The sequence below is a fragment of the Schistocerca americana genome, chromosome 1, assembly GCF_021461395.2.
Source record: "Schistocerca americana isolate TAMUIC-IGC-003095 chromosome 1, iqSchAmer2.1, whole genome shotgun sequence".
NCBI classification, from domain to species: Eukaryota; Metazoa; Arthropoda; class Insecta; order Orthoptera; family Acrididae; genus Schistocerca; species Schistocerca americana.
The window spans coordinates 1040336047-1040353724 of NC_060119.1; the positions used below are offsets into that span (position 1 = coordinate 1040336047).

The 17678-nt window shown below is 43.5% G+C and overlaps 1 protein-coding gene and 1 pseudogene across 1 annotated transcript in view; both read left to right on the plus strand.

The window, feature by feature from the left end:
* Positions 1-16606, plus strand: part of LOC124549386 (phospholipase B1, membrane-associated-like) — a 107164-nt gene extending 90558 nt beyond the window's left edge. Inside the window, exons 5-7 of the mRNA XM_047125241.1 lie at positions 327-481; positions 6134-6290; positions 15995-16606. Of these exons, the coding sequence (XP_046981197.1) occupies positions 327-481; positions 6134-6290; positions 15995-16131 (449 nt within the window). The 3' untranslated portion in view covers positions 16132-16606. The remainder of the gene's footprint in view (positions 1-326; positions 482-6133; positions 6291-15994) is intronic.
* Positions 679-796, plus strand: LOC124552298 (annotated as a pseudogene).
* Positions 16607-17678: the final 1072 nt, after the last annotated feature.

The window sequence follows — 17678 nt, forward strand, 5'->3', positions numbered from 1 at the left end:
TTCAACGTAACTCCTCTGTTTTTGTACTGCACTCCATTACGTTTGTGGACATCGAACAAATGTTATGAAGATATCGTGATTGATTTATTTTTCTTCCTTTCGCCAACAAGCCCAAGGAGAGTCTTCTCCCATACGGTTGTTTTTTCTGGTATCCCTCCTTTTGAGAGTGCTGAAGTATTTCTACAACAAATCATTTCATTCTTGTGTCTATTGCTCTAGTGAACTGCGCATAAACGCAGCAGAGAAGGCTGTGCTCTTTCACACTTCCTCTTAAAACTATCGGAACGTACCCAGCTGCGGTTCATTTACTGAATGCGTTCCCGCAGATTTGGAACTGCTGAGAAACTTCACGGGCCGGACGTCAGAATGCGCTGCGCTCGTCACACTGCTGTGTCCCTGCATCTTCCAAACACGGGAGCAGCACCGCCTTCCGGAGTTCGTCGAGGTGATGCGTCGCTGGCAGCAAGTCGAAATAGACGTGGTAAGCCCTCTATTCATTAATTACGCGCTCCTTTTAAGAATTCATGTGATGGAAACTAGAGTAAGGTCGCTATGGACAGAAACGGTACAAAACACTATGAAGACTCATTTAGTAGGGCTTAGGACAAAAACAACGAGCACCTTCATGACTGATGATGTAAATGTTACTGGTATTATGGGCCATTTATAGAAAATAAGGGCAACGGCCTTGCCGCAGTCGATGCACCGGTTCCCGTCAGATCACCGCAGTTAAGCGCTGTCGGGTGTGGCCGGAACTTGGATGGGTGACCATCCGGGCCGCCATGCGCTGTTGCCGTTTTCCGGGGTGCACTCAGCCTCTTGATGCCAATTGAGGAGCTACTCGACCGAATAGTACCGGACCTGGTCACAGAAAACCATTGTAACGACCGGGAGAGCGGTGTGCTGACCGCACGTCCCTCCTATCCGCATCCTCAGCTGAGGATGACACGGTGGTCGGATGCTCCTGATGGGCCACTCGTTGCTTGACGACGGAGTGCTATAGCAAATAAAGTAGACCTGCCTGATACAAAGAAGTTCAGGAACGTAAAATTGTTAGAAGGCGCGAAGACCAGCAGAGGTTCAGCACTTGGCATAAAGACTGGAAGCTCACACTCAAAATAAATAAGTCAGTTAAAGAAATTTTTTTCACGAGTTACCTGCTTGTTGTATCATTTCGCTTTTCACTAGCTCACGCCATCAGCTTCTCGTGGAGAATTACATATTTTTATTCTTAGTGTAAAGAGGAGAGCTAGGGCACCTTTTATAGTAGCAATGGACTTTTGCAATGTTCCGAGTTCCGGATGTACAATGCGTGCAGTCCTCTTCGCAAGGTTCGGGCGGAAACAGGTTGAGATGGACCTGCATTCAGTGACATCAGCAGCTCGTGTCGGGTTCGAAACCGATTATGATTGACTATGATTCCTATAGGTTACGATACGGCCAACAGACATGCTGCGAGGAAAGGCTGGCGTCACTGCTGACCATCCAGCTTTACTGAACCGCGTAGACGCTTACAGGCACAAGGCGCGCATGCGCGCGCTCGTGCACACATTCTTGTAGCTCATGCACTATTGTGAATATAAATGGAGTTTTCCGTGTTATATTTTTGTTATCATTATTACCTTATTTACTAGCCAAACAAAGAAATGTATTTGCTTTGGTTTAAAAACGCTTCATTATATGTAAAGTGTTAAGTCGCAATCCTTCAGATGGCCATTTAACACTTTGTCTTTTCGTAACTGCTTGTTGTTGACAGTCAGAAAAAGAATTCTCAACCACTTGCTGAAAATGTTTTATTTCAAAGAAGTCAGCGATAGACGATCCTGCAAGTCTGTGTTCTTTTGTCCAAGTTATTTTATTTGTTTTTCCATAATTTCTAATTGTTGGCTTACCTGTCTTGTCGTATTGGCGGGTATTGTTTGTTTTCATAGTGTTTTCTCTGCAAGTAGTTTCATTACTTGATAGTCTACTTACCTATAAAAAATCTTCTGCTTGAATCTTCCTGGCAGATCAAAATTGTATGCCGCACCGGGACTCGAACCTAGATCCTTTGCCTTTTGTAGGCAAGTGCTCTGGCGACTGCCGTATCGAAAGACGAGTCACACCTCTTCCCCTCCAAACCCTACCCAAGCTCCACCCGCCCCCGCCCCCCCCAAACACACACTCACAGCTACAGTTACGCAAATAACTCATCTCTTATATCTTTATTCTGGAAAGAATCCCCCATGCTGTTTCCTAACTATGTCTCCGCAGTTCTTTTCTTCCGGGAGAAGTTTTAAGAGTTTTGGGAGGTAGGAGACGAGATACTACCGTAGTTGAGGTAAAGCTGTCGGGGTGAGGGGGGGGGGGGAGGCGCATTGTGAGTCGTGCATCGATAGGGAGTCGGCAGAGCACTTGCTTTCGAAAGGCAAAGGATCTAGGTTCGAGTCCCGCTGTGGCATACAGTTTCAATCTGCCAGGAAGTTTCAACTCAGCGCACACTTCGCTACACAGTGAAAATTCATTTTGGATCTCTTCTTCTTCTTAGTAGTTGTAATTTGCGCCTGAATATTTCGCATTATTAGGCTCATTACCACCGCCTAAATCAAACCTTGACAACGTATGGTACAGGGAACAGCCTGAGGCTTCTTACTGCGTCTTGGAGGAAGACTGAACACTTCACTTACCAAATTTCAGTGCAGGCCATTTCAACTCTAGCAGAAGTCTGTATTTCACTGACTGTTAGTTCTTTAATTTTTTGAGGAGGGGGGGGGGGGGAGATTCTTCAGTCTTCTGTCAGGTTTGATGCGCCTCGCCATGAATTGCTCTCCTGTGCCAAACTCTTCATCTCAAGCACTTGCAACCTACGTCCTCAATTATTTGTTGGATGTATTCCAATCTCTGTCTTCCTGTACAGTTCTTACCTTCTACAGCTCCCTCTTGAATCATGAAAGTTATTCCATAATGTCATAACATATGTCCTACCATTCTGTTCCTTCTCCTTGTCTGGGTATTCCGTATATTCATTTCCTCGCCGATTCTCCAGAGAACCTCCTCATTCCGTACCTTATCAGTCCACACAATTTTCAACATTCTTCTGCAGCACCACATCTCGAATGCTTTGATTCTCTTCTTTTCCGCCGGCCGCGGTGGCCGAGCGGTTCTAGGCGCTTCAGTCTGGAACCGCGCTGCTGTTAAGGTCGCAGGTTCGAATCCTGCCTCGGGCATGGATGTGTGTGATGTCCTTAGGTTAGTTAGGTTTAAGTCGTTCTAAGTTCTAGGGGACTGATGACCTCAGAAGTTACGTCACATAGTGCTCAGAGCCATTTGAACCATTTGAGCCAAAACAGCAATCGATGAAGTGGCGCCGCGCCACCCCTCCTCTGAAGAAAAGGTTCAAAGCCGCACCCATAGCTAGTAAAGTCATTGCGACGGTATTCTGGGACTCTGAAAGGGTTATCCAGTTTTATGTCCTTCCTGACGGTGCAACCATAAATTCTGAAGTATACAGGGTGAGTCACTAACTACTGCCACCTCGAATAACTCCGAAAGTATGATAGTAGCTGAAACGTTTGTGGGACAAATGTTACATGGTACAATGGGGGTCATAATATCACATTGGTTTTTTTATTGCTAGGTGGGGTCGCTTCAAAGATATGAAGGACAACATTGTTTTTAATGGTTCAAATGGCTCTGAGCACTATGGGACTTAACATCTGAGGTCATCAGTCCCCTAGAATTTAGAACTACTTAAACCTAACTAACCTAAGGACATCACACACATCCATGCCCGAGGCAGGATTCGAACCTGCGACCTTAGCGGTCGCGCGGTTCCAGACTGAAGCGTCTAGAACCGCTCGGCCACACCGGCCGGCTTTTTTAATGGGATGCTACAGTTTGGTGCTTATTTTCTGATAGCGACTATGGAGACGAATCAGATGATATGTAACAGTAAGATATTTGAAGGTCAACGAAGGTCAAAAAGGTGGCATTTACAGAAGGTGTTGGTATCAATGCAGTGCTGCAATATTCTTATCATGGATTGAGTGGTATTCCTTATCACATCGGCACTTATCGAAGCACATGCTCTGACAATTCTCTCTCGTATATCGTGCAGTTAGTAAATATTCACCGATTACGGCGTATCCATCTAACGTGCCATTGACATGTAAACACCATTCGACGGTTTCGCAATACAACACTTATAAGAACAGTAAGAGTACTATCGTCGAATCAAGCGAATATGAATGAGTATTCCTTCGAAGAACAAGTCGATATGCTTCTCATTTACCGAGAAGGCCAACGAAATTCAGTGAGAACCAGAGACTTATACGCTGAAACATATCGTCAACGTACTCACCCACGTGTAAATATGTGTATGATAAATTGAGAAGAACTGGATCTTTAACGCATTGGAAACATATCCGGCAAAGGAAAGTCACTAACGAAGAACGGAAATTGGTACTCTGGCCACTGTAGTGCGACATCCTTGTTTTAGTTCACGTCAAATCGCAAGGGAATGTGGCATGAGCCAGACTAGTGTTGTTCGTGTTCCGCATCGCCATAAATATCATTTTTACCGTATCAGTATCCATCAAGAATTAACAGGTACGGATTGTATGCGTCGCATTGAATTCTGCAGATGGGCTCAACTTCAGATTCGGAGGGATGACACATTTATTACTTTGTTTTTATTTACTGACGAGGCTACATTCAAGAACCATGGAAATGTTAATTTCCATAACAAGCATTATTGGACAACTGAAAATCCATGTTAGCTGTGGCAAGTTGCCCACCAAAAACCGTGATCGGTGACTCTATGGTGTGGGATTCTGGAGGAAAGAATTATAGGCCCCTATCTCATCGAAGGAAATCTTAATGGTCGAAAGTACACCACATTTCCGCAAGAAACATTAGGTCTGTTATTGGAAGAAATACCTTTAGCAACAAGGAACTGAATGCGGTATCAACACGAAATGTGTCCTGCACATTTTTCGCTGGTGGCTAGAAACGAGATGCAGAGACAATTCCCAAATCGTTGAATTGGACGCGGTGCAGATGTGTCGTGACCGGCTCGTTCGCCAGACTTGACGCCTCTGGATTTTTTCTTGTGGGGATTCGTAAAAGACATTGTTTACAAAGTCGTTCCAGCTACACCAGAAGATATGCGAGAGAGAATTGTCAGACCATGTCCTTCGATAAGTGCCGATATGATAAGGAATACCACTCAATCCATGAATAGAAGACTGCAGCACTGCATTGATACCAATGATCATCATTTCGAACACCTTCTGTAAATGGACGTTCATGCCACCTTTTTGATCTTCGTTGACCTTCAAATATCTTACTGTTACACATCATCGGATTCGTCTCGATAGTCACTATCAGAAAATAGGTACCAAACTGTAGCATCCCACTTAAAAAAACAAAGTTGACCTTCATGTCTCTGACGCGACCCCACGTAGCAACGAAAAACCAACATCATATTATGGCCCTCGCTGTGTCATGCAACATTTGTCCCACAAACTTTTCAGCTCCTATCATACTTTCGGAGTTATTCCGGATGGCTACAGTTAGTGGCTCATCCCTATTGTGCTATCCTCATGTAACTGAAGAAACGACGTCAGCGTGTTCTTCGCCACAAAAATGCAAATGAACTCCTTTTCCATGGCAACGCAAGACCTCACACAAGCCTGCGCACCCGAGAGGAGATTACGCAACTTTATTGAGCTGCGCTTCCTCATCCATCCCTACAGCCAAGATCTCGCACTTCCTACCTCTATCTGTTTGGTGCAATGAGGAATGCACTCCGTGGGACTTAGTACGTGGATAATGGGGAGGATATTGATGAAGCAATACGTTGGATTCGACTTCAACCAGAGCAGTACTATGAGGGCGAACAGGCTCTCCCAGTAAGACAGTCGCATTGAACGGAGATTACAATGAAAAACGGGGGTTCAGAGGCAAAAGAAAAGGGAATCATATGATGTATCGAAATCCTGAACAAAACTAACCTTTCGAAAGAAAAATTTGTGCAATGCTTAGTCAGCGTCCCTCCCACGACATAATCGGAAAGAAAGCATGTTACATTTCCTTTCCTGGCTGCACTTGCTTGCGCGTACTATTTACCTATTGTGTGTCATCTTTGCTGCAGGCGGCGGACAGCAGATATGATGGGCTCAATGACTTCGCCGTGGTGAGCCAGCCGTTCGCGAAGAACATTACATTTCCTACGGTTAGCCTTGGCTACGCGGATTTCTCTTACATTTCGCCTGACTGTTTCCACTTCACACAAAAAGCGCATGCCAGAGGTGAGTGAAAAGCATCAGTGACCTGTTAATTACCAAGATATCTAGAGTATATGTGACGTAACTGTGAACTAGACTTCACCAGAATCGAAGCACGCATGACAGTTTGACTATCTTTTTGTAACACAGGACTACGTCTTATTCCTTGTCACAGCCCTCCATGTGCTGCTAAAATATACAATATCTTACAGTTGAGCAAATACATAATGCGACCGCACAACACTGAAATTAACTTATTAACATTACAGAACGACCAACACGTAGTTACCAATGGAAACGAAAGACATATACAGGTCGATTCCATAATAATCTTACATTCATGGATAATGGAGAGGGGTAGATGTATCAGTTTTCGGTAAGGGACCCTGGTCCAGAAACGACCGGGTTGAAACATAGAAGCGAAAATACACTCCTGGAAATGGAAAAAAGAACACATTGACGCCGGTGTGTCAGACCCACCATACTTGCTCCGGACACTGCGACAGGGCTGTACAAGCAATGATCACACGCACGGCACAGCGGACACACCAGGAACCGCGGTGTTGGCCGTCGAATGGCGCTAGCTGCGCAGCATTTGTGCACCGCCGCCGTCAGTGTCAGCCAGTTTGCCGTGGCATACGGAGCTCCATCGCAGTCTTTAACACTGGTAGCATGCCGCGACAGCGTGGACGTGAACCGTATGTGCAGTTGACGGACTTTGAGCGAGGGCGTATAGTGGGCATGCGGGAGGCCGGGTGGACGTACCGCCGAATTGCTCAACACGTGGGGCGTGAGGTCTCCACAGTACATCGATGTTGTCGCCAGTGGTCGGCGGAAGGTGCACGTGCCCGTCGACCTGGGACCGGACCGCAGCGACGCACGGATGCACGCCAAGACCGTAGGATCCTACACAGTGCCGTAGGGGACCGCACCGCCACTTCCCAGCAAATTAGGGACACTGTTGCTCCTGGGGTATCGGCGAGGACCATTCGCAACCGTCTCCATGAATCTGGGCTACGGTCCCGCACACAGTTAGGCCGTTTTCCGCTCACGCCCCAACATCGTGCAGCCCGTCTCCAGTGGTGTCGCGACAGGCGTGAATGGAGGGACGAATGGAGACGTGTCGTCTTCAGCGATGAGAGTCGCTTCTGCCTTGGTGCCAATGATGGTCGTATGCGTGTTTGGCGCCGTGCAGGTGAGCGCCACCATCAGGACTGCATACGACTGAGGCACACAGGGCCAACACCCGGCATCATGGTGTGGGGAGCGATCTCCTACACTGGCCGTACACCACTGGTGATTGTCGAGGGGACACTGAATAGTGCACGGTACATCCAAACCGTCATCGAACCCATCGTTCTACCATTCCTAGACCGGCAAGGGAACTTGCTGTTCCAACAGGACAATGCACGTCCGCATGTATCCCGTGCCACCCAACGTGCTCTAGAAGGTGTAAGTCAACTACCCTGGCCAGCAAGATCTCCGGATCTGTCCCCCATTGAGCATGTTTGGGACTGGATGAAGCGTCGTCTCACGCGGTCTGCACGTCCAGCACGAACGCTGGTCCAACTGAGGCGCCAGGTGGAAATGGCATGGCAAGCCGTTCCACAGGACTACATCCAGCATCTCTACGATCGTCTCCATGGGAGAATAGCAGCCTGCATTGCTGCGAAAGGTGGATATACACTGTACTAGTGCCGACATTGTGCATGCTCTGTTGCCTGCGTCTATGTGCCTGTGGTTCTGTCAGTGCGATCATGTGATGTATCTGACCCCAGGAATGTGTCAATAAAGTTTCCCCTTCCTGGGACAATGAATTCACGGTGTTCTTATTTCAGTTTCCAGGAGTGTAGTTCTGATACGCCCGACAGTGGAATACATGTACCTAGCAATACTGGTTCTACGATTGTAGGGTAGGCAACTTTCAGCAGCGGCGCTACGGGTCAAAACAAGAAAAAACTGCCAAGCAAACATGGGCGCTAAAATGCATACCTCAAGATCAACTCAAGATCGATGAGTCCGCAGCTCGTGGTCTAGTGGGTTGCGTTGCTGCCCCTGGGTCACGGGGTCCTGGGTTCGATTACCGGCCGGTTCTGGGATTTTCTCTGCCCGGGGCCTGGGTATTTCTGTTGTCCCCATCATCTCATCGTCATTCCGGTAGTGGCGAGACTGGAAATGAAAGGATTGGCACTTGTAGGGGCGCTAATGACCACAACGTTGAGCGCCCCACAAGCCATCATCATCATCAAACTAAGAGAGATGAGCACATGTTCCATCTTCAGTACTATGGAACACATCTGTTCTGCTGCAGGCTCTTTGGTTTCGATATTTTTGTTTTGAACAGGAACCTATGGCCAGAAACGTATCATTCCCGTACTACAGTCATTTGAAAGCACGTTGCTGCTATGTAGATATGCAACAGGGTAGTCATGGTGGGAGGGGATTCTTACGTCGGATAGGCTGATGTAATTTGACGTCTATCCTATCTCTCTGATCTGAGTCGAACCTCATTCACGCGTTTATGAGTATTAGAGCGACAAGTTTGAGTACACATTTGCAGAGTACAGCAACATGACCCTTCTGTATGGGGAAGCTCACAGTAATCAAGATCGTTACCCACAATGTCCGACTCCATCGCATACACTTTGTGCCAAAATTACGCAACGGCTTTCAGAAAGGGATACCTCCACCGTCAGCAGGCGTAACTGTGGTGCTCCAAGGAGACGCCACGCGCCAGAACTGGAAGAGGCCGTATTGCATCACGTTTCCTTTTTGTTTCTTTGGTTATTAATGAGTGGAATTGCACAATAGGTGATGTTCTGGGTCACGCCTAATAAATAACTTGTAAAATTCGTGCGTTACCAATAAGTTTTCAAATGGATGTAGCACGGAATTCAATTCAAAATATTTTCCACTCAGTTCCCTCTACAAATCCTAGAAATTTGTAGCTGGAATTTCCGAACACCATGTATAGGCTCTGAAATTCATACCTAAAGAGCTATAGGTACTTGTTCAGTAGAAGAGGCATGTTTCACATTAGGGAAGATGAAACTAGTGCTGATAGCTCTTAAAGTATGAATTATAGAGCCTATGTCTACGTGAGATTTTTTTCTTTTGTTGGTCCATCCTACCGCTTCTGCAAGTTGCCTGCCCTACAGTGCCAGCACACGTGTTCTACTATCAGAGGTATCGGAAGGATATTTGATTATAACTATCGACTCAGTCGTTTCAGGACCGTGGTCACTAACCTAAAATTTATACATTTACCATTCTGCATCATCCGTGAAAGTTGGTAATACCATCACGGAATCGCTCTGTATATTTAGAAAAGGAGAATGAAGTAGCTTAATTTGTTAGTTTATAGGATGGAATGGAAGGTAGGAGAACGAAGTCATTACAGCCAGAGCAGAAACTCTGAATGGGGGAAGGAAAAGGGCAGCGTCATCCCGGCATTCGCCTTAGGTAATTTTGGAAAATTAGGGAAAACTTAAATCTGTGTGCCAGTGCGGGAATTTGAATTTCCGTCCTCCTCCCCCCCTCCTCCCCCCACCAGAAAAAATGAGTCCAGTTTCTCATCACTGCTGCAACTCGCTCGGTGTGTTTCTATGGAGATGTGGCTGACTGAAGCTTTGAGGCGGACCGTGAGAGCTGATCGAGTCACAGATCGTTGTTTCGAAAGGCAAAGGACCGTTAAACGATAACGATCCAGTGAGTAGACAGTTAAAAATCTCTACATTCACTCATCTGTTGAGCGCAATAACCTTTCTAGAGATAACCTGTAAGCTACGGCTAAGATATTCTTTGTCATAATGTTTGTCTCAGGGGCGAAAGTCTAATTAAAATTGCATGAGAACTTATAGCCTCCAGAGCTCTCTTCTGGGCCCGCTGCATGACGCATGACTCAGAAATTTTTATCCTTGCAGATGAACCCCCTCCCCTTCTCCCGCCATCCCCTAACAAAACGGACGGACAGAAACGTTCTGTTGCCTAGAATTACTCTTAAATTGCGATGATAATGCATGATAACAATATTTCCTAAAATGTTGTTGGGCCTTTGATATCCATGACATAATCCTTTGTTGCCTGTAGTAGACTGTATAATGCATCTTTCTATTTTAAAAGCATGACCCTTGCAGTATTTTATAGACAGTTATTTTGTTATCATATACCTTCATATAACATACAAATATTGAACGAAAGAGAATAAACCAACAAAATAATTCTAAAAAACAGAAATTGTCAGTAACATGCAGATATATTACAACAAATTGCCTTGGCATGTTGGCAACAGCGGTTCCCGCACGATCACCGAATTTTAGCAACATTGGAGCCGGCTACTACTCGGATGGGTGACCCTTCAGGGAAAACCGGGTGCCGTTGGTTTTAAAGACATACAATTCACCGAAGTGGCGTCCAATTGAAAGACATGCACCACGCCGTGGTGTCACACGACATTTATTTAATGTGCATTACCATTTTTACGCATGGCAGTGAGACATGGACTGTAGGTGCGGAAACTATCCAAAAGCTACGGGTTGCTCGGTCAGTAACGGAGAGATGCATCTTGAGGCACACGGGGAAAGATGAAATTATGATTGCAATGAAAATTAAATGGTGCAGGTCGAGACGTGCAACGTGACGAATGGACGGTATATGGATCAATAATGAATGACCTTCACTACATTCAAAGAGAAAGAAAAGAAAAAGACTGAAAATGGGTGAATGCCAGTAGGAAAAGTTCAGAACCAGCTGAAACCAGAAAAGCATGGAAAAGTCGAGAGCAGGCTCGTATTCAGCAATGGATGTTACGCAGCTGATGATGAGGATTATTTTACGTAGCCTATATACATTCTAAGACAAACAAAACAACCCACCACGGAGAAATTACCTGAATGGGACGGAAGTAGGTAGATGTGATGCACATGTACAGACAAACAAATAATTATAATTCCAGAAAAAATTGGTGATTTATTTAAGAGAAAGAGCTTCACAAAATGAGCAAGTCAATAACGCTTTGGTCCGCATTTGGCCCTTATGCAAGCAGTTATTTGGCTTGTCATTGACTGCAGTTCTTGAGGGCTATGAGGGTTGTTGCGAAATTTCCGAGGGCTCCCCGCACAAAGTAATCCCACACTGACAGATCAGGTGACATGGAGGCAGTTATGGTCACGACCAGACAGACCTTTGCTAATAAATGTGCCAGGCGTGAATATTGTGTAAATGTGCTCCAAGATTCGGCCGGCTATACGGGCAGTTTCTCCATCCTGTTGGAAATAACTGTAGGTTTTTCCCTCCTACGTTAACTCTGCCACAAATTCACGTCCAATCGTATCCATTCGTTCGAGCCACTTTCATTTGCCCCACCCTGTAGATATATGCAGGGTTTTCTACAACTCATGGTGTACACTTCTAAGATCGTAGAGAGGACTAAATAGATCATGTTTTACATAGGAACCCATATCCGCCAACGTCATCCGGCGATGCTACAGAGCATCGAAATCAGAGGCACCGGCGCCTGTGAATGTATTATGTATATACAGGCTGATTCCGTGATGATGTCACAAACTTTCTAGGGTTATGGAGAAGGGTAAATGTATAAATTTAAGGTAAGGATCCCTGAGCGAGAAACGAACGAGTCAGAAGTTGTAACTGATAACCGTTCTGATACCTGTATCTGTGGAATACATGTACTCGTAGTGTTGTTGCTGCGAATGTATGGTAGGCAACTTCCAGAGGTGGTCGCATGGATCAAAATAAGGAAAAAAGTCCAATAAATATGGGTTCTGAAATGCATACGTGAGGAGCTATAAGCACGCGTTCATCTTCGCTACTGTCAAACACGTCTTCTCTATTGACCAAGTGCTCATTGCTCTTAAGGTATGAATTTTAGAGCCAATGTTTTCAAACCTGGTTGGGAGGTACTCAGAGCGCGCACAGTATAAGGTTACGATTGTGAATGGGACCGTAAACAGTTACTGTGAGTTGCACAATCAAGCACACAACTTTATTTTTCTAAGAACCACTTATTTACACATTGCTTTAAAAGATCACAATTAGACAATACGGCTGAAGGCCTACTTAAAGAAAACTTGAGATTCTTTCTGGACTGAAGGCCCAAAACCACACCAAAAACAAGAACGGCTGAAGGTCTGACTTAGAAATCAAAAAGCAATTAAAAATTGAAGGTAAATTAAAAAAAACATGCAATTGAAAACAATTAGCGACTGAAGGCCTACACTGCACATCTGAAGGACAACTATAATTAAGACACAATAAACAATTTTTTTAACCAAGAAATTTCTTTCTGAACACACAACAGAATGGCCGATAGCCTAATTATAGAAATATTAACTAATTGCACGGCTGAAGGACAGAAAAAAAACTGAAACAACGACTGAAGGCCTGAACAACAAGTCAGAGAAACAATTTAAAATAAGCCCCTTCCTTCTTCTAAAAAATTTTCTTTTAAAGAATACACACGACTGAAGGTCTTATTAAAAGGGGTTCTCGTAAGTCCTCGGCTGAAGGCCACACATAACATATTGAACAACTAACGGCTTACGGCCTGGATTACAAACAATTTCAGATAGAACAAATTTTAAGGAAAAATATTTTTTAAATAAAATCAATCTTCAAAATTTTAATTTAAAATGGCTGAAAACTTTACGTAAAATTTAAAAAGAACTGAATTAATACACAGCTGAAGGCCTCGCACAATACTTCAAACTAAAATGAAAATCACAATCTAAAACAAACAGAACAAGTGGTGCTCAGAACTGTTCCAAGGGTCGGCCTGAGAAGGTAGCTCAAACGTAAGGTGAGGCGAGACAGGCAGCTAAGAGTAGGAGTTAAATAATCCCAAACAAGAGACAGCCCAAGGACCGACCAACAATTTAACCAATTCCCTTCAGTCCGACCAACGATGGAAAATATCGGCTGAGGATGAGGATAAGAACAACACTACGTCTTCAGAAATTGGCGTCTAAAAACAGCCAAGGGAACAATAACCACTCTAAGCAAAATATGAAAAAAGCACCTTAAAAGGCTGTCGAACTACACGCCATGCCGCACAGCATCAACACGACGAGGAAAGGCACAATGCTGGAAAACTACGCTAAGGACCAGGGCAGGTAACTTGGGCGTTAACGGCCACAGGGCAGGAAATACCGCTGGTGCACTTCACTGGCAAGTAACAGTCAATTTAATAATTAATCACAATATAGGAAGAAGGCTGCAAGATTTCGCAGACTCCAGCACATCATACGTTGCTGTTATCCAGAATGGCCCAAGGAGCAACAACCCGCAAATGAACGAAGAGATGTCACAATAGTTGAGGTTTCATAACAGATTAACTAATCACTCAACATCAGCGTCCAGATTCGGTGGGATACGAACTTTGTCGCACTCGCAGCAAGCGCCTCAGGATCCTACAGCGGGTGCACGCCGCCAGCGGTCCCGGCCTGCCCTCTCGCCGCAGACACTTCCTCGCTGCTCCGTCTCAACTGACTGACCACCACACACACCACCACCACCCGGAAATACTAGCGGTCACACCAAAGATAGTACGATAGTACTAGTATCGATAAGCGCTGCTGCTGCCACTCAAGGAGGCAAGCTAGCAACTTCGTAACGCCAGTAAGTAAGGAAGAAACAAGATTAGATGTGACAAAATGCCAAAGAACAAACGGCATTAACGGGAGCCGCACACGGCTCATGTTTACTAGACTTTTTCTTATTTTGGTCCATACTACTACCTCTGAAAGTTTCCTAACCTGTAATCTTAGCAACAACAGAACCTGTACATGTACCACCCTGACAGAGGTATCAGAACAGTTCTTGCTTATAACTTTCGATCAGTTCGTTTATGGTACAGGGACCCTCCCCTCAAATTGATACATTTATCCTTCTCCAACATCCTAGAAAGTGTGTGATATCAACACGGAGTCACCCTGTATATACATACATTTACAGGCGCCTTCGTCTGAAGCTTTGACGCTTTGTAGGGTCGTTGGATGTTTCCAGACGTGGGTTCCTATGTAAAACGTGATCTATTCAGTCCTCTCTACAACGTTAGAAGTGTATAACGTGAATTGTGAAACACCCTGCATGTCTATATTTAGGGCAGGGCAAATAAAAGTGGCTCGGACGACCCGATAAGCTTGGACGTGAATTTGTGGCAGCATTAACAGAGGAGGAGAAGGCCTGTATATACATCCCGTGTATACATCCTATATATATATATAGATCCTTTATATACAAGCTTCAGTTTTGTTTTCACTGACAGTTCTGTCAGAACAATGGACAGAGTTCTATTGCTGAGACATGACCCGCTACTACAGCTATTTGTATGCGAGTATTGACCTCATTGATTAGTTTCTGTGGAATATAGTTTACTAACTTTTATTTCAGTGTTAATGTCTGTTGGCTTGTGGGACATATCCATATACTGCCCTGCAAATCTGCTGTGACAGCTGTCACTTTTTAGTGCCCTTAAGTACTCCATGTATCCAGTTCTGAAATTCCTATGTTGTATGTATTTAAATGATCTACTGGCAAACAACTTGACGACGAAGGAAATCAAATAACAGTAAATAACTCCTGGCCATCTTATTAGAGTCAGCATTAAGAAAAGGGATCGTATACAATAAAATATTGAATTTTATCGTTCAAGAATACTATTCCTAGAATCTCCCAGTAATATATAACTATTCAAGTGTCAATTACCTGGTAATTGACAGAAAAAAATAAACAAAAATCTCAGTAATTTGGTGGCTATAAGTGATCTATTCATTATTTGCTTTTGAAGTATTATGTTTTCATTTATTGAATTCTCGATCTATGTTTGGCAGAACTAACAATAATAAAACCAGCATAATAATAAGAACATAATAATAAACGTTCAATAAAACCAAGTGATGTGTTCAATATTTGCTTTTGAAGAATTTTGATTCCATTTATTGAATTCTCGGTCTATGTTTGGCAAAGCATGAGAACGATAATAAAGACAACACAGTAATAAGAACATAATAATAAACGAACGAGAAAACTTTCATTACTGTATATTTTTATTATGTTTCATTTCCGTCATTTATTTTTCTCTGCCTCATTTTTTACTACATTCTTTACTGTTAGCGAAGAACTTTTTTAATGAATCACATTTTGGTGTTACTGTGGCTTAATTTAAACTTGTGTAATACGACTTTGTTATGTGATTCAATTCTGTAATCGTTATTGTTTTATTATCTTCAGTACAGTCTTCTTTTAGTTGTGCATTATATTCTGATAATACCTGTAACCACTAATGATCTGGCAGCAATCTATAGACAGAAGTTAATACCTTAAGACAACAATTTTCGAACTAGCTTATGGATTTGTTTCAGATTACGATATACTTTTATATTTCCACCCCAGTGTATTGTGTATGTGCGAAACGGCGTATCGCACAAGGGACAGACTTGCCTCTTTCGTTAGTTTGGTTGCGTCTAGTTTTTCTCTAGCTGTAGCACATTTTCCCAATTTACATTACAGCTATGAGCAGTTGTTGCTATGGTAAGAGCAGGTTTCATTATTCACGATATCACACTGTTTACCACTTCCAGAAATTTGTAACCGTGTGAGAGCGATCATCCTACGGTGAGAAATAAAACTTAGTACAGTGATGCTTTTCAGCGACCACAATTGTATCCATTTTATGAAGTACCTACTAAACTGTGATTTTCTGCCCACAGCTGCGAACGCCCTTTGGAACAACATGCTGGAGCCGGTGGGCTACAAATCTGTTGATTGGGAGGAGCCCTTCACGAGATTCCTCTGCCCATCCGAAGAGCGGCCGTACATTTACACCAGCGGCAACAGCGATCTGTGACCACACGTCGCTTAGTTGGTGCTCACTAATTCAAGTCATCAAAACCGGAATGAAAGAATGGTGCCATACTTCTTTAGCCTCATACGCCAATGTGTTTCATATGTGTTTCAAACAATTATCGCCTTAGGGCATAAGAAATTAATATGACAGAAACTCTCATCATGTTTTTAGAGAAGCAACGTGGCATTACTCAGCCCGTTGAGAACCATAGTTGCAATATGATTTCATTTCACTTGAATGTGCTCATATGTAGCAGCGTCAATGGAGCACGTATTTAAGACTGACACCAGTCATATAGTGATGAAGAGTTTATTTCATTCTGTACAAATCCGTATATTAGAGCATAATAACGATTATAATACAGCAATATGCGTGTCAATGCTATTCATGCTGTGTTTTATTTATTTATCGTAGTCCACTTTCTTGATGACAACAGTGGACTGTTATATATAAAATTACGTTCATGAGAACTTCATAATATATTTTTTTCCATTTTTTTACTTTATAAATGTTGCACTAATTTTCCTATTGCACCTTATCCACTCACGATCGGGTGTTCCTTTACTGCGTCAGAGAAAGAGCCATAGGTTTTAGTTATTTCAGTCTATTTTGACTAATTTTACAATTAACCTTATACCCGCTGGTATCAGTGCTGTTACAACAGCACATACTACCACTTCTACAAGTATGGAAAGCCCCTATTACTACCATCTGGATTTTTCAACAGCAACTGCTACCATTGAATATTATGTTACTAATCCTAACACTAACATTATGATGATTTTATGGTCAACAACCCTTGACAACAGTTAAACGATGCACTATCTTGTGTGTTGTAACCTCCCCGGAGAATTTTGAAAGGACAAAGATTAAATGTTATTGGGAATGGAACCTAGTGTAACCTTCCCACAAAAATTTTAATGACAATATTTAAATGACAATGAAAATCGTGCTAAGTGTAACCTCCCAGCAAAAAACAAAATTTAATGACAATGAATGAGAACTAGCAATCTGAGCCATGTGTAAGCTCCCCACAAAAATGAAAGTCAATTCAATAAAAATGAAATCTCAGTGACAATGAAACGCAAATAGACTGAAATGTCGATCTTAGGCCCTGTTCTTACCTCAGTAAAATTGCATCTGCTCTTATTTTTCGCCATAGCTTGGAGGAAATGCATCGCAAAAATTCTTTGAACTTAAGTAAATTTTTTCTGTAAGGAAATGCATGGGAAATTTTCTTTCAATAAAATGTTTGTTTTGTTAAAATGCTTGGTTTGAAAACAAAATTATTATTGGGGCGATTCTTGAACAAATTAATTACAATTAAGATGGATTACATTATCAGATGAGCGCAATGCTGCTTCATTACCTTATCTAAAAAATATACCTCGTCCTGAACCTTGACCAGAGGCCCATGTCGACGCCCGCCGACTCCTCACACACAACTGCGACTGTCTCTCGCGCGCTACTACATGCTCTCGCGGCTCGCTGCGTACAACTACTTTCTCGCAACAGAACTCGCGACCGACTGCAACTGCCGACTCCCT